Below are 18322 nucleotides of genomic sequence, written 5' to 3'. Positions count from 1 at the left end.
GAGAGAGAGAGAGAGAGACCTGTAAACTTGTGCCTTTATTTCAAAAGTATTTCCCAGCATCACTGAGGCATCTTGTCCCACTGTGAAACCAGGTGGTGAATGACTACCTTGAAAAATTCCTGTTGCTGTATTGTGAACTCTTTCCATATGGCTTGATTTCCTTGTCCATCTAGATGTAGATGAAGGTGAACTGTTTACTTCTCAGATCCTTCTTTAGCTCACCAAAAATGGCGTAATCCAAGGGAGACAGGTCTGGACCGTATGAAGCATAATTGAGGATCTTCCATTTGAATGTGTGCTAGAACTTCTTGACTGCTTTTACTGTATGAGGCTTTGCATTTTTGTGGATCAGAATGACCCTACAAGAGATGTCAGTATAAGGGATCCCTTTTCATCGAAGAAGAAGGTGAGCATAACCTTTCATGCACTTGTGTGAATGTCATAGATAATGTGACCCTGCATGCTTCCACTAGAGACTTTGTTTTGACTCAACTTTAAAGTGATGAATTATTGTCTCATCTTTTGCAATCTCTCATGCCAGGACCTCATTCCTTTCCTTGACATGGCACTGCAGATGTGAAAAGATAAGAGTCCCATTAGACAAGCTTCCTGTGCTGTTTGAAGGCTACGAGAAACCCGCTGGGTGCACACTTTGTGTGGAATTTCAGTCTTTCCTTTCTGGTTAATTATGGTGTGAATACTTCTGATGTATAATGCAACCTCTGTGGCAATGGTTGCTACTGAAACTTGCTGGTCTTGGATAATGAGGATATCCACCTGCTGGACAAGGGCACTGGTAGTGTGGTGTGGCCCTCCAGACCATGCATCATCAGTCAACAACATCTGTTGTCCTATGAATCTCTCGTGCATGGCTTGACCCTTGCAACAGACATGAAGTGCTCTCTGTATGCTAGTGCCATCCTTCTATGTATTTACATTCCTTGCACTCTTTTTTGCTGTCAAAAAATACACTACTCCCCTTTGCTCTGCTTTAGAAATGTCTGTTTTACTATTTCCATCACAACCAAATATAGTAAACAGTCAACATGTGTACACATTCGCTCTTTTGTCATGTGGGTGTGTGCTCTTATGTCTCTAGCAGTGAGTTTAGGACCTCAGCGCTGCACCTCCTTCCCCAGACAACACCAGTATGACCTTTTCAGCAAGTTTTGTTTTGCAGCCCTCCACTCATGTCTTTTTGAAAAGCAGCTTACAATCAGTAGTCTGGAAACTCAGTTAAACAGTGAAGCTGTGGTCAAATGCAAAATAGTACTCAGTTTTACCAAAGAATCTATTATGTGTCCAGCAATGATCCATCAGAAATGGACAATCAGAGATTTAATTCACCAGTTGTCAACAGCAACTCATCTTAAGGAAATATGCATATGAACAACCAGACCAGTCCAGGAAGGTCACCTCTGTGCCATCAATAGAGAACCAAATTGCACTACCATTACTGATTACACAGCGGAGGAATCTACTATCCAGCCACCAGCAGGCCACAGATTCACTGAGGAACAATGTTGGCCTTTCTGTGTCGGTTTGTGGCCACATTAATGCAGCTAAATGACAGATAATTCAGGAAGACCTGGAGAAGATTCTAGGAGACATCATTAGACTGTCAGAGAATTGTTAGTACTTGTGGAGAAGAAAGATGGCATCTGGTATTTCTTCATCAGTTATAGGCGGCTGAAAAAAATACCCAAAATGGATTTTTACCCATTCCTGTGAATTGATGACACCTTGAAGTGTCTCGAGGGAGTGAAAGTATTTCAGCACTACGGATATGGAGCAGGTTACTGGCAGATCAAGGTTGACAAACTGAATGGGAAAAGACTGCTTTCATAACACCTGATGGCTTCTATGAGTTTGGATGTACGCTACTCAATCTATGCAGTGTAGTGACTCCATGAATGTCAACTGACATTAGGAGGGGTGGGGAAGGATCTTGGGTAAAATGTCCCTTGTTTCTGGGCATGATGATATATATTCAAAGCTTTGGTGATGGATATAGTTTTGTTGCTCCAGTCCAGAATGATACTGGGATATGTTTGGGGGATTATTTGTGTGTGAGGATATGGCACAGACTAGGTTTGGGGGAGGGGGGGGGGGTAGTGTGTTTCTGTGAAGACCTTAGTGAGACGTTCAGCATACTGAGCAAAGGAGTTCTTGTCACTGCAGATACACTGTCTCTGGGGTCTTTGCTCTGTGGGAGTGGTATTTTGGTGTGGAAGGGGTGACTGCTGTCAAAGTGCATGTACTGTCAGTGATTAGTTGATTTAACATGGAAAGAGGTGTGGATGGAGCCATCAGAAACTTTGAGATCAGCATAGAGGGAGGTTGCACATTGAATTGGAGAAGTGGATGGAAGAAAAGGTGTTGAGGTCATGGAGGAATAAGAATGTAATGTCTGGGCCCTGAGTTGTTATCAGTGAACAGTTTTGAAAATCTAGGAATGTTTTGTTTAGATGGTCCATAAAGAGGTTGGCTTAGGAGGGTGTGATGCATGTTCCCAAGGCTGTGCTGTAGATTTGTTTATATACCTTCTCCTTAAAGGAGAAGTAGTAGTGTGCAAGGATATAATTGGTCATGTGTATGAGGAATGAAGTAGTGGTTCTGGAATTGGAAGGACTTCGGGAGAGGTAGTGTTCCATAGCGGCAAGGCCATGGGCTTGAGGGGTGTTAGTGTACAGAGAAGTGGTGATTAATTGTGAAGTAACTTGACAACTTTGACACCACCAACTGCAGATGGTATGGATTTCAAAAAGGTATGTCCACAATTAAAGCTATATTCTCATTTACAGCTGATATACAATAGACTCCTTAGACAGAGAGATGGTATCAGTTGGCATATTTTGTGATCTAGCATGGAGATTTCAACTGTGTGAAACAAAATACTGCTTGACAGAGTGTATCACTAAAGAATCACAGCAACAATGGTAACCTGGCTAAAATCCTATTTGTAAAATCTAAATCATCCAGTTCCATGCTGATCATTGAATACCACAGAAGATCCCTATTGTACAATGTAGTAATCAGACAAACAAAAGTGTGTTACAAAGTTCATAGACTTTCAAATAAATAGTAGTTTTGCCTGGGAATGTGGCATCCTCTAGACTTTAAATAGGTTGAGAGTGCCCCTGTTATCCTTATTACTTGTGGCATTTTGCCAATTCCAATAAGAGTTCGAGCCCTGTGCACCTGCACTCAAGAGATCATTGGCCAAAATACACACACACAGGGCTGGGGAGGGGGGGGGGGGGGGGAGAGAGAGAGAGAGAGAGAGAGAGAGAGAGAGAGAGAGAGAGAGAGAAGAGTATAAGATGACTCTAAGATAATCCCCCCCCCCCCTTTTTTAAGAGACTTAGTATAAGATGACTCTAAGATGATTCCCCCCCCCCCCTTTTTTTAAAGAGACTTCTTGAGAAAAATTTATTTTTAAACATATTCTGATTAATCAAAATTATAAACTTCTATTGATGTAAGGTTGGTTGGTTGGTTTGTGGGTTTAAAGGGACTAGACTGCTACGGTCATCGGTCCCTATTGATGTAAGGCATGTGCCTAAAATGTTACCATTACGCCTATCCTTAACTTAGGTCCTTTATTGGTTGTCTATGTTTTGATAATACAAGGAAAAATAAAATAAACAAAATGAAAGTGTTTACATTAATTTTTATCTTCACTACCTCTGTTGTTTAGCTTGTGTCTGTGGTACCACTGGTCTTAATCATCAGCGTCATAATCCTAACAGAGCACCAGTGAAACATATTGTCACAAATATTTGGCTGTTTCTGCCGAATATATAGCGATATTTTGAATACACAGCAGATTTTGCTTCTGTACTGTCATGAGAATGTTGCAATGTCTTTTACTACAAAAACATATCATCTGCCCATCACTCCCTCATTGATTGTGAGATTCCAGCAGCTGGCACACCCCATATTGTTTGTGTTGTACCTCACGGTGAACATGGCAACAATGCTGCATGAAACACCAAAGTGTCCCCAGTCTAGACTTTTATCATCTCTGATATGAATATAATAGAGGGAAACATTCCACGTGGGAAAAATATATTTAAAAAGAAAGATGATGAGACTTACCAAACAAAAGCGCTGGCAGGTCGATAGACACACAAACAAACACAAACATACACATGTGTGTATGTGTGTATACAAACATACACATGTGTGTATGTGTGGATGGATATGTGTGTGTGTGCGAGTGTATACCTGTCCTTTTTTCCCCCTAAGGTAAGTCTTTCCGCTCCCGGGATTGGAATGACTCCTTACCCTCTCCCTTAAATCCCATATCCTTTTGTCTTTCCTTCTCCTTCCCTCTTTCCTGACGAGGCAACCGTTGGTTGCGAAAGCTAGAATTTTGTGTGTATGTTTGTGTTTGTTTGTGTGTCTATCGACCTGCCAGCACTTTTGTTTGGTAAGTCTCATCATCTTTTATCATCTCTTGCAGAAATGTATACTATTGTTGAATATTTGTCCGATTTTAAAGTCAATTTGATTCCTAGTACAAAATGATTTGTACAAACTGTAGTTTGTACTGGTATATGTTCATAAAAAGCCAAAGTATGCAACATACATTCCCATTGTTGGCAGCAAGTTTAAATTTACTGCCTGCTCACCACTCCCCTACCCACACTTTTTATAGTTCTCAGCTAAGCTTGTACCGCTATTCCCCTTCCAAGCCTTCTTTAGTGCTGTGCTTGTCAAAAGTGAAACAGAGTGGCTATATCTTCTAGGGTGCAGGTCATGTGTAAGAAGAGCGGCTAATATATAAATAAAAGATCACAATCCAGTCCAATTCTTGAACTTTTGCTCATGCCATGATCTAGCGTCAACTTTCGCTCATGCCATGATCTAGCGTCGTTTATTGGTACTACCCCCACGATGGGTCTTTCTGCTATAATTCTTTCTTTCAATAACGATTGCAGTCAGTTTAATGTGATTTGTTTCATTTGTTATGCATTTAAATTTGGATGAATTTCCTTCCTCATTTCATCTGAATGTCACCTTCTTCTTCTAAAGCTGTCTGAAAGCTGGCAGCATTTTCCCCTGGTTTCTAATACATAAACAGCTACCAAACTTACATTTTCAGCACACTTTGTAAATTATTGGTTTATCATAACCAAATAAAATAATGACTTGGGTTCACAGTCATGTGATGGTTTTAGAAGGACAAGATTTTCGGCTTTGAATGTGTACAATATCCATATATTAATATATGTATACAATATCCATACATGTATGTATATGGTATCCATACATGTATGAGAACTTCTATTGCAAACCTACTCAAAGACAACAAAAGGTTGTGAGTTGATGAATTTAATGCTATTTTCTCCTGTGTTTCACAAAATTGTCAATTTTTTATGAAGAGTATGAGATTGCAGTAGTGCCTAGTTCATAGTTTCTCGTGTATCCATCTATTGCACTAGCATCGTGATTCAATTGTAATGTGATTGTTTGTGGAAGATCGATATCACTGTCTAAAATGTAAGACCGTGATCAATACTGTATAGGGCACTTATGTGTATCAGCAAATCTCAAGCCTGGTTGAAAGAAAGTAGAGGGTGAGCACAAAGTCTTGCCCTGATTATAAAAATTTATAACAGAATAACCGTTTGACATAATAAGTTACATGTGATGCCATTACGTAGGTTAGTGTTACTAGTTGTTGTGACCAATAGATGGCGCTAGTGCTCCACAACACCAATGCGCTCTGTTAGGTCACGTTAGTTGCTGCCAAAATGGTGTCGAAGCGCAATGTGTGCTTTGGTTTCACGAAACAAAATCGCCCATCAGTGTTCAGTGTAAATTTTGGGCTTCTTATGGACACAGCCCTCCTGATGTTAAATCAATAAAAGCAACTGTATGCAAAGTTTAACAAAACAGGTAGCGTTGAAGATTGTCCACAAAGTGGCAGGCCTCGTGTGAGTGATGCAATTGTTGATCGTGTTCAGCAATTGCTTCAATGGAGTCCGTCTAAATTAACTTGTCAAGCATCACATGAACTTCAAATACTGCAAGCGATTGTGGTGAAGATTCTCCATGAAAGGCTTAGGTTGCATGCTTACAAAGTGCAAATCATGCAAGCCTTACAACCGAATGATTTGCTGACACGTGCTGAATTTGCAACTGAGAGTCCCAACAGGATTGATGGCACTAATGATTACTTAAATCGCATATGATTTACTGATGAATCCACCTTTCATGTCAGTGGAATGGTAAATAGACATAATGTCCATATATGACGTTCAGAGTCTCCACTTGCTACTGTACAGTTACAGGGAGACAGCGAAAAAGTGAATGTTTGATGCGGCCTCATGCATAACATGGTTTTTGGACCGTTTTTCTTCACAGAGTTTTGCAGTAGTTAATTGCCCCACAGTTAGAAGAACATCAACCAAGGATAATTTTCCAGCATGATGGAGGCCCCCTCCCCCCTCCTCCCCACTGGGCTTTGATATTGCGTGATTTCCTGGATGAAACATTTCCGGATCAGTGGATTGGAATGAATGGTCCACCACCCTGCACCCTGGCAACCCCGCTCTCCAGACATTACACCCCATGACCTCTTTTTCTGGGGCTATATCAAGGACAGAGTCTTCGTCATACCAGTTGCTGACGTTGACGAACTGAAGGCTAGGATACTAGTTGGTGTGGGTACTGTGACAGAACACATGTTACAAAACACCTGGCGGGAACTGGAATACCGCTTCAACATTCTTCGAACTACCAAGGGAGCACATGTTGAGGTTTACTAACGTAAGTGGTCTTAAAAAAAAACTAGTAACACTAACGTATGTAACTGCATCAAACATAAATTATTATGTCAAACATTTAGTCTGTAATAAATTGTTATAATCAGGCAAGACTTTGTGCTCTCCCTGTATTGTTTAACCTCAATAGCCAAAGTTTCACCTGTAAATGTAAGAGAACCCCCAATTAATTTATTAAATACTGTAAAAATGTTTACCTCAGCAGCAGTAGTTTAATCTGTGAATATAAGACAATCCAATATTTTCCGATTGCCAAATTAGGGAAAAACCTCGTCTTAGAGTCAGGTAAATATGTTATGTCCAAAAGAACAGACACTGCATATATACACTGAACTACCAGAACATTATATGACCACCAATCTAATAGCCAGTATGTCCACGTTTGGCATGGATAACAGTGGTGATGTCATTGCAATTAAGCAACAAAGCCTTTGTAGGTCACTGGAGGGAGTGGGCACCACATCTGCACACTCAAGTCACCTATTTATGGAGGGAGAGTGATAAACTCTGGTGCAACACTCAATCACATCCCAGATGTGTTCGATCAGGTTCAGATCTGGCAAGTTGTGGGGGGGCAGCACATCAACTGGAACTCGCCACTGTGTTCCTCGAACTACTCCATCACCCTCCTGGCCTTGTGATATGGTGCATTATCTCGCTGAAAAATACCACTGCCATCAAGAAACATGATTGTCATGAAGACATGTACATGGTCTGCCACCAATTTACAGTACTCCTTTGCCATCATGTTGCCTTGCACGAGCTCCACTGGACCAGGGATGCCCACATGAATGTTCCCTGGAGTGTAATGGAGCCGCCGCCAGCTTCCCTCCATCCCACAGTACAGGTGTCAAGGAGCTGTTCTCCTGTAAAGACTATGGATTCGTGCCCTCCCATCGGTATGCCGAAGAAGGTATTGAGTTTCATCGGACTGTGCAATAATCTGCCACTGTGCCAACATCCATTGCTGATGGTGACGTTCCCATTTCAGTCGTAATCACCAATGTCGTGATGTTAACATTGGCACATGCATGGGTTGTTGTTTGCAGAGGCCTGTTGTTAGTGTTCAGTACGCTATGTATTCAAGCACACTTGTCCTCCCCCCAGCATTAAAGTCAGATTTTAGTTCTGCCACAGTTCGCTGCCTACCCTGTTTTACCTGGCTGCTCAACCTATAACATCTGACATCTGTAATGAGGGGTGGCCACCAACTCCATGATGTCTGGACATGGTTTCACCTTGGTTTTTCCACGTGGTGAAGATGCTCACCAGAGCATTCCTCAAAAACATGACAGGTCTTGCAGTTTCCGAAAGGCTCGTGGTGAGCCTTCGAGCCATTACAATCTCCTCTCAGTCAAAGTCAGATATTTAATGCACCTTCCCCATTCTATACACAAAGACAGCACACTCAGTGATACTACGTGCACCATACATTTGTCTAACTGGCAGTCATTCCTTGCCAGGTGATGCTGCTATCACCTGGATTGGTTTATATAGATAGTAGTTCAGTGGACATAATGTCCCGGCTGATTAGTGTATATAATTAAGGTGAGACAGCCAATAATCTTTTCAGTGTAGGTGCAGACTAGGCTCAAACTCTTACAGGAATCGGTGGTATGCTGCGATTAATGAGGGTAATGGCAAGAGCCACTACATTAGTAGTATGTGGATAAGTTGAGAATGAGGGTTGGGTGGGTGGCATATAGGTTAGTCAGTGCAGTTTCAATGACCACTGTGTCCAGATGGCTTAGTGGTCAGAGCATCTGCCTAATAAGCAGGAGACCCAGGTTCAAATCCTAGTCCAGCACAAATTTTCAACTTTCCCCATTGATTTCAGTTGATGCCCCACTTGCAGCCAGCCAACATTTGTAATTCCTTTGTGTCTCAATTCATAATGAGTTTGTACGTGATATTATAGTTAGCGCACGAGTGATGGGACACAGCATCTCTGAGGTAGCAATGAAGTGGGGATTTTCCCGTATGATGATTTCATGAGTGTACCATGAATATCAGGAATCCGGTAAAACATCAAATCTCCAACATCGCTGCGGCCAGAAAAAGATCCTGCAAGAACAGGACAACAACCACTGAAGAGAATCATTCAGCATGACAGAAGTGCAACCCTTCCGCAAGTTGCCGCAGATTTCAATGCTGGGTCATCAACAAGTGTCAGTGTGCAAACCAATCAACGAAACATCATCAATATGAGCTTTCGGAGCCGAAGGCCCACTCATGTATCCTTGATGGTTGCATGTCACAAAGCCTTACACCTAGCCTGGGCCCGTGAACACTGACATTGGACTGTTGATGACTGGAAACTTGTTGCCTGGTTGAATGAGTCTCGTTTCAAATTATATCGAGTAGATGGACGTGTGCAGATATGGAGACAACTTCATGAATGCATGTCAGCAGGGGACTGTTCAAGCTGGTGGAGGCTCTGTAATGGCATGGGCTGTGTGCAGTTGGAGTGATATGGGACCCCTAACACATCTAGATACAACTCTGACAGGTGACACATATGTAAGCATCCTGTATGATCATTCCGACAGACTTGGGCAATTCCAGCAGGACAGTGCCTTGCAATGTGCTGTTCACAAGAGATCTCCATCCCCTGATGCACTTAAGGGCCCTGCAGGATTCATGGTGTCAGTTCCCTCCAGCACTACTTCAGACATTAAAAAAATCCTTGCCACATCATGTTGCAGCACTTCTGCATGCTCGTAGGGGCCCTATAGGATATTAGGCAGATGTACCAGTTTCTTTGGCTCTTCAGTGTGTGTGTGTGTGTGTGTGTGTGTGTGTGTGTGTGTGTGTGTGTGTGTGTGTGTGTAGATGTTATCCTGAACCTCATTTACTGTTAGCAGTTAGCAGAATCTCAAATATTGGAGACATAAGTGCTTGCTTTGACCATTCCCAGCTGCCGTGTTTCGTGAGATTTTACTATAGGGTTATTGGCATTTGCCGTGAGGTTCATGGCTTTGCACTATGAAGTTAACGAAGTGTGCCATGATTATAAAACAAGAAGTTCAGCGGATCTGGATTGCAATTCACATGCACATGCACACTCATCAACAGAATATGTATCTAAATGAAATAAAATAATAACAAGAAATGAGTATCTGCAATTCAGTGGTTGAGTTGTTTTTGGGGACAGGTTGCATTTAAAACTGTAAATACTCAGTATGTTTTTGGTGAACTGTATGCTTTGAGGAATTTAGAAGATATATGTTAATTTACTTTTTTTTTTCTTTTTTTCTCAGATTCAGTTTGTTGAGAAGAACTGATGATAAAATTGAAAGAAATGGTTCCCTGTAATACCTTTGCTGATTTACTCTTAGTAAATTTACCTGTGCTGATTTACTCTTAGTAAATTAGAAACAACATTTTTATTTTTGCAGAGCGCTTTGGATCCAGGAAGAAAAAGAACTGCTCCAGGAGGTAGCGGGCATGGGAGAGTTACGTGAACCTTGGCACTCAAGACAAGTTGAATTGCTTGACAGGCATCTACAGCTGTTGCACCTTTACTCTCAAGCGAAGGAGAATCTGGCTGTCCATCGTGGTATTTATCTTTTTTTTCTGTGTGTTTGTATTCATGATCAATGTAAATAGTACCTAGATTCTGACAGTCATTAAAGACCATTCTGTAGTTGATTGTGCATTAACCGAGTGTGACAGGAAACTCTTGTTTTATTGTGTGTATATGGAACTATCTTTTATGCAGCTACTGTTAGTTCATTTATGTTTAGCTCTGTTCTATAACTTTATAAAAGGTATAAACAAAACACCATAATCATCCTGATACAAGCCATATTTCCACTTTTTATCTGAGCTGCCTTAACACTGAGGTGTCATATTTTGTTTTCCCTTTGTATTATATATAGCTGACATTGTTTTGAGCCATGAGTAAGTTTTTGATCATTGTAATCTCATGTTGTTCTATTCTTATATAATATTTTGTAGACTTTCTATGAGAGCTTACTGTCAGTATACGCTTTGGCACGATTCTACCAGTTAGCTATGTGCAGTGTCATGATATCATTCAGTCTTCATGAAGAAAATTTGTCTGCCAAATACAATAGTGAAAGAAATTGTATACTTACTGTTAGAATCAGGTGATATTAATGAGGATAGCTTTTTCTAACAAGAAACTGCTAACATGAAAGTGAGTGTTGTGCTTAAAGCACAGTGCCATTGAAAGAAGTGCAGTTTATCTGGATAAATGAAAAATTTGTGGTAGAACTACTATTGATAAATCTCTTGTAAGCCATTCAAATACAAAGAAGATGCTTCAGTGGTCCAAGAAGCACAGAACATGGATTACTGGCTAACAAGTAATGTGGTCTTCCTGAGTCCATTGCTGCTTCACATACTAAAGTATGGAGAGTGTCTAGGGGAGCATACAGATGAGACTCTTTTCTTCCAACTATAGAGCAAGAATGTTCTATATTGGTTTTAGGTGGTCATACCATGAGTTTAAGTGAATCCTATGTAACACTGAAAGGAAAAGTAACTGATAAAGTTTATTACGCTATACAGGATGGCCACTGGGCACTGTGCACTGTTTTCTTTTAACCAACTGTCCAGTGACTTTTGCACCACCCTGTGGAATGGACTGTTGCTCAGACGCACAGGCATTTATTTCAGCTTGTAATTGTGTCTTCAAACATAATTCCCCTAGTGAAATTACTGTAAATGTCCAAGATTGGTTTGATGAGCATTACGCTGATCTACATCTACATCTACATCCACATCCATACTCCGCAAGCCACCTGACGGTGTGTGGCGGAGGATACCTTGAGTACCTCTATCGGTTCTCCCTTCTATTCCAGTCTCGTATTGTTCATGGAAAGAAAGATAGTCGGTATGCCTCTGTGTGGGCTCTAATCTCTCTGATTTTATCCTCATGGTCTCTTCGTGAGATATGCGTGGGAGGGAGCAATATACTGCTTGACTCCTCGGTGAAGTTATGTCCTGGAAACTTCAACAAAAGCCCGTACCAAGCTACTGAGTGTCTCTCTTGCAGAGTCTTCCACTGGAGTTTATCTGTCATCCCTGTAATGCTTTCGCAATTACTAAATGATCCTGTAACGAAGTGCGCTGCTCTCCATTGGATCTTCTCTATCTCTTCTATCAACCCTATCTGGTACAGATCCCACACCGGTGAGCAGTATTCAAGCAGTGGGCGAAAAAGTGTACTGTAACCTACTTCCTTTGTTTTCGGACTGCATTTCCTTAGGATTCTTCCAATGAATCTCAGTCTGGCATCTGCTTTACCGATGATTAATTTTGTATGATCATTCCATTTTAAATCACTCCTAATGCCTACTCCCAGATAATTTATGGAATTAACTGCTTCCAGTTGCTGACCTGCTATATTGTAGCTAAATGATAAAGGATCTTTCTTTCTGTGTATTCGCAGCACATTACACTTGTCTACATTGAGATTCAATTGCCATTCCCTGCACCATGTGTCAATTCGTTGCAGATCCTCCTGCATTTCAGTACAGTTTTCCATTGTTACAACCTCTCAGTATACTACAGCATCATCCGCAAAAAGCCTCGGTAAACTTCCGATATTATCCACAAGGTCATTTATATGTATTGTGAATAGCATCGGTCCTATGACACTCCCCTGCTGCACACCTGAAATCACTCTTAGTTCGGAAGACTTCTCTCCATTGAGAATGACATGCTGCGTTCTGATCTAATAGGTTTTGTCTGACCTTATTCCCTGACCTCCACAATCACTCGATGAGAATCCTGCAAAATATGTTATTAAATTTCAACAGTTCCTTGTGAGGAATGGTATAAAATCTCATTAACCAACATTCAGAATATATGTGTTTTGGTCCTTAGAAAAATTCAGGTTCTATTTGATGCCAAAGAGTGCCTACACCGTAGGTGAGGGTTCATGTTGTACTGTCCTGTTTTTTACAATATTTTGTACAACATTATCAGGGTAGACATCTTAGTAAACATTGTGTTCCTTGTTTTTATTGAATAGACCAATAGATGAAAAATACTAAACAGGCGAACTACCCGCAGACTTCCATCTTAGAAAATCTACTATCTATTTGAGGAAGTTTGTCATCAATTTGAGCAATAATTGAATTTTTCCTTCCTTTTGAGAAAATCTACAATTTTTCAGTGTGAAGTCTTGCAAAATTGATTCAGATGCTTCACTTCCTTGTGTGAGAACCATATGACAATCTCCTAATGAATATTAATTTGCAATGTCACAAAAAATTGGTATAGTAAACTAACTTAACTGTAAGTGTTCAGTTTTGTTTTGTTTTGCATCTTTTGTTAATGACCTGTATTCCCTCAACTAGTTTTCTTCCTAAGTTGAACAGTTGCTGGCAAGTTGACTTCCTATCAAAATATTCACTTAACTATTTCACTTGATCCAGCGACAAAATTGATTGAAATTGAAAAAAGTGAATTCACAGTATATTTTGTTCTAATAGATCGGAGCCCACCGTATTTTAATGTGATACACTGTGTTGGGCAAAAACATCTGTAATAAAAAAAGTGACAGACAAACCAGTTGCTTGCACTAGAGATGAAATTTAGGAGACAAATTTGTGACATCTCCAAGCTGGACCAAGTACCAAATACCAACAAAAAAGAGACGCCATGTGTGTCGGTAAATCAGTGATGGACACCATAGCGGTGAAACTGATGTGTAAAGGTTGTCTGGGTAGAATGGCTTGCACCTGTCATATTAGGTTTAGATGCCCTGAGGTGGATGGAGAAACTATGACAGTGCAAACAAATTAGTGACATACAAATATACACCTCATTGCACTGTGGTACTTAACATAAGTTCTACAGCAACTCATTGGATGTCCTTCGGGCAGATACAACTAAGTAGTGACCTGTCAAGAGCATGAAGTCCATTTCTGTCAGTGGCCGCTGCTTATCACAACGCAGAAGTCCATCTCACTGGCAGCAGTGTGGAGATTGCGCATTGCGCCGCACTTACGGTTGGCGGCGAACTTCAAAGTGCCACCCAGGGTGCCAGTCAGAAACTGTCTCAGTGTGCCAGCTTCAGTTGTGTCCATTGGCAAGGACATAACAGAAACATTTAAAATGGTATGGACATCTGGAAAGGATGGATGGTAGCCGATGGCCAGAGAGAGTATAGCGCTGGACCTCAGCAGAAAGAAGAAAGCTTGGGCAACCAAGAGGAGCTGGAGTTGAGAGCTCAGGAACACATTGGGTGCCAGAGGACTTCAAGAAGGAGATTGTAAGGATTGGAAGAAGTGGAAAACAGAAAGCGGGAAACAGTACCAGATGTAGAATACTCAAAAGATGTTGATGATTATGGACTCTGAATTGATACATCATAATCGGCCGCTGTGTACTGTCCACTGCTGATGCCTCGCACCCCTGATGGCAGTTGCTGCATGTCGTCTGTGTTGCTGACTCATTCCTGGTTGCCATTGCTGTTTGCTGGCTCATTGCTCATAATTTAGCTGATGTGTGTTGCCTGACTGCGCCATGTGAAATTGTTTATTGTGGGTTGCAGGCTGCCAGTCTTAGTTAAACTACTGTGTACTGTACCGTTTCTTCTTTGAATTAATCTTCCCCCACATTCAGCTCGTGTCCGAAGAACTTTTAATGCACGTAAATCTTTTGTATTTCCTTGTCACGTGTAATGTACGAATAAAATCTTCTTGAGAAAAATGTAAAATTGTGGTCTTATATTTTAAATATTATTTATAATTCTTGTTTGTTGCTACAAGTCATTTGATAATGTATAGTGGCATTTTAGTATTCTTGTGTATTTCCATGACAATAGCTTGTTAGTTTATGTTACCAAAAAAAATATACTTTTATATTGCAGATAATATTTAATATTTAAAAATAATTTTTGGTTCAAATATGCAGGACATAATAACATCTTGATGTATGGATTAAATATTTATAAAGCACTAGTGGGGGTACCCGGCTTTGCTCATGGTGTTCCTATGAGATTATATGAGAGTTGAAATTTTATAAAAAGTAAAAAAAAAAAATTATTGAAAACATATTCTAACTATTTACAATACTTGTTCATAAATAACGTTGTTCATTTTGTTATCTGGGGTATATATGTACAAATTTGTCCAATTTCCTACTTGAGAGCAAGGTACATATAGTTGACCGTGTGAGGAGCGGCAGTCTTAAGAGGATGATGACACAATATTTTAAAGTTTGTCCCTGCGCTATGTTAACGGTAAAACTGTAGGCTAATATGTTTAGAAATTGCAGTCTTCTAAACTGGAATGGCAATTCAGTAGAGATCAGTGGTATTCTGAGGATATATAGAGTGTGTCCTTTGTACTTTCCAGTCATAAGTTCGGCCTCGATGATGTTATTCGATAGCTGTTTGGCGATCATCCTTGTTCCATCACATAGTTTTGGTGAGTTGAGATTTTTGAGTAGTATTATTAGAGATCCAATTTTAAATTGAAGGCAGTGTAATGGCATTCCTGGTACTTGCAAAAAGTTTAGAAATTCTTCAACATTTACCATAATGTCAATCGACTTCTATATTCTCTCTTCACCGGTGATATCATTGGCATTATTATTTTTAGTTGCCAAAGTTTCTTTTCAAATAGCCAGTCCAGATTGGTATGATTGTGAACAATTTGATATATTTGGTTGATGAATTCATTTTCAGAATCATTTGCAGAAATCACTGTTGAATTTAATGAGGTTGGTCATTCTGGTCAGTAGGATATGTACCTTCATGTATTTGTAAAAGTTGTTGAGCAAAATGTACTGTTATTCCATCTTTCGATAGTTCAACTCTCATATATTTTTGTAGTCGCAGCATTTGTATGTGTGAGCAGAGATGTGATTTTTGTAGGGCGGTGAATAAGTCTCTCATTTGTTCCCAGCTGAGGCTGTGAATGAGGCTTCTTGTAGTGTTAATTCCCAGTGGTTGTCATTTTCCAGTAGTCCTAAGCGTTGGCATGCTTCTCTGTTTGTCTGACATACGGAACAGTCAACAATCTTGAGATCTGTGAAACTTGTTGGTCCTCATATTTCATGTAGCAACATCCGGGGAGAGAAACATTTGGCATTGTTTGGATGTGCAGAGTATACTCAGCCTTGTGCACAAATTTCCATGATTCATTGGTGACCTTTTATTAGAATTCCTTGTTTTTGTCATTGAAAGATTTTTCTTGTTGTGTTCGACGTATAATACGTCGAGACATCGACATACACTAATATTTTCACAAGTGGATCCTTTTGGCACAGTTTGTACAAAGCTGTTAATGTTGTGTTGTAAGGTGGTTCACTTTCAATTTTTCTGGTGGTGTCTTTTGTGAAGTAAACTCCCTGTCAATTCTCCAGATGTACTGCTAGATGCTGCACAGTTGGTTCGCATTTGAGTTCAGGAAAACCAAAAATTCGCTCTGCTGCTTCATTACCATTGAGGTTTCTTCCCATTTGGTACATGAGGATATCGTCATTTGTGTTTTGTTGTTCGCTGTCTATGGCTATTTGGAATATTGCCGTGTCACTGCCTTTGTTCACATGGTTACAGACATATTTGATGGATTTCACTGAATTACAGTATTCTGCATTCATGTGTCCTTGGAACATTTTGGAAAGTAGTGTGTTATTTGGTATTACCCACTGATTATCTATTTCCAATTTGGCACTGTCTTGTATTCGTATTTTTGATGCGAAGCCGCCATTTTTGGGTGATTGCCTCCTGTAATTGGGATAGCCATCAACTACAATTCGTGTATCATCTGAGCATGGTGTCGGGTATTTTTTGTACAGTTTCCGTCACTCATTCATAGTGAATTGAAGTTTAATGGCCCGCATTGTCAGTGAACCATGTTTTTTCACTACTGTATCTTACAGTTTCGGTCTTATTGTGGATTTGGAAATTCAGCTTGGATGATTTTGTCGATATCCATGGGATGAATTCTGTCGTGTAGCTGTAGGAAATTGTGTGAGCGAGGCAGTTCTCGTTTTTGCCATTTGATTGTGTACATCCAGCATCGAATTGTTTCAAAGAGCAGTATTTTGTGATGACTTCAATAAATGTCATTTATTTTTGTCGGAAAACTTGGGCTCTTATGTTGTGTCAATGCGTGGAGGCGTGTCTTTAACTTTGTTGTTCTTCAATTTCTGGCCATGATGAGTTGCATGTGAACGTTATGAAGAGGCCAGGTCATCCATATGTGCTTACGTAGGTTATGGCATCTTGAGTGTATTCGTACATGTGTCTCGGACTTTCTATGTGTGTTGACGGTAAGGTTACCAGTGTTTCAATGTCTTCAGTGGTTCCGTCATTTATGATTGTGTCCCTAAGGTGGATGTATTCTTCTGTGTGTAGTTTTTTCTGATTCAGTCTTATGTAAGGCACCCGTTCCACTTCTGTTTTTGCATACATACCTACCAGGAATTGTTGGAATAAACGGTGAGTGTTGAGAATGTGATTGTATGTTTCATTGTCTCTAATCAGTAAGTGGTAAGCGTAGAACTACTTGGAAGTGACTTTTTTGTTTGTTCATGTGCCTGTTTTGGGTTGGATTTGTTTCGCATTAAAATGATATCTGACCTCTCTTTGCACAAATATTAATGGATATTGGAGGGCATCATATGAACAATGTGTCTCTTTAATGTGTTGTAGCCCTTCTCTTCTTTGTTGTACAGTTATGTAACGGTGTGTGTTTTCACTGTCCGCAACTGTAATGGCGACTTCATCTATCTGAGGAGCATCAAATCGATGTTAGTGTTCTCCAAGTAGTCTTTTGTCGGCTTGAATTATGACTTTATAGCATACTGGAGCCTCCTTATTATTCTTCATAAACAGTATGAAATTTCCCAGTGGAGATCTATTTACACCTACAATTAAAAGTTAACTATTTTTCGGTATTATTTCACACACACGCACGCACGTATGCGCACGCACACACACACACACACACACACACACACACACACACACACATACTTCTATGTGCTGATCATTACAAAATCTAATTATCTCAAAATTTTTGAACTTTTGTCATGTCCTCCTTTTCCGTATTAATTCTACATACTTAAGATGCTAGAGTGTGCTATTTTATATTTAATTATTCTAACCATGTGGTTATACAGTTTTCACATTGGCACAGGATGTCTATCTTTTTAGAGCTGTCTAAGTTTTCTGAATGTATAGGAAGCTCTTCTACCTCTTCTGTGCATTCTTAAGTATCAAGTGTGACTTGTGATCGAACTACTCATCATTTCTTTAGGACTATCTGTACTTACAAATCCAGTCCACGTGGCTCCCCGTCGGAGATTCGAGTTCTCCCTCGGGCACGGATGTGTGTGTGTTGTCCTATTTCCAATTTTTTTCCTACATATCCCTTTGTGAACTAATGTGTGAAAGGTTAAAATTTTACATTCATGGAAGAGGGAATTTTCGTTGTACGGTTGCTGATTCTGACTATGAAATATTATAGCTTACACACCTGTGCACTTATTGCCACATTCATTAATAGGATTGTAATAAGTGAAGAATTCATCCCTGC

At 40.1% G+C, this 18322-nt stretch overlaps 1 protein-coding gene and 1 non-coding gene across 2 annotated transcripts in view; both read left to right on the top strand.

Moving 5' to 3' along the window:
- Positions 1-18322, top strand: part of LOC126188852 (inositol polyphosphate-4-phosphatase type I A) — a 260606-nt gene that overhangs the window by 170371 nt on the left and 71913 nt on the right. Inside the window, exon 8 of the mRNA XM_049930493.1 lies at positions 10193-10353. Within this exon, the coding sequence (XP_049786450.1) occupies positions 10193-10353 (161 nt within the window). The remainder of the gene's footprint in view (positions 1-10192; positions 10354-18322) is intronic.
- Positions 8531-8603, top strand: Trnai-aau (transfer RNA isoleucine (anticodon AAU)). The gene has a single exon. It is a non-coding gene; the product is annotated as a tRNA-Ile (tRNA).

This window comes from Schistocerca cancellata, chromosome 5 (assembly GCF_023864275.1).
Source record: "Schistocerca cancellata isolate TAMUIC-IGC-003103 chromosome 5, iqSchCanc2.1, whole genome shotgun sequence".
Lineage (NCBI taxonomy): Eukaryota > Metazoa > Arthropoda > Insecta > Orthoptera > Acrididae > Schistocerca > Schistocerca cancellata.
Note: the sequence above shows the minus strand (reverse complement) of the source record. Positions and strands in the feature narration are given on the sequence as shown.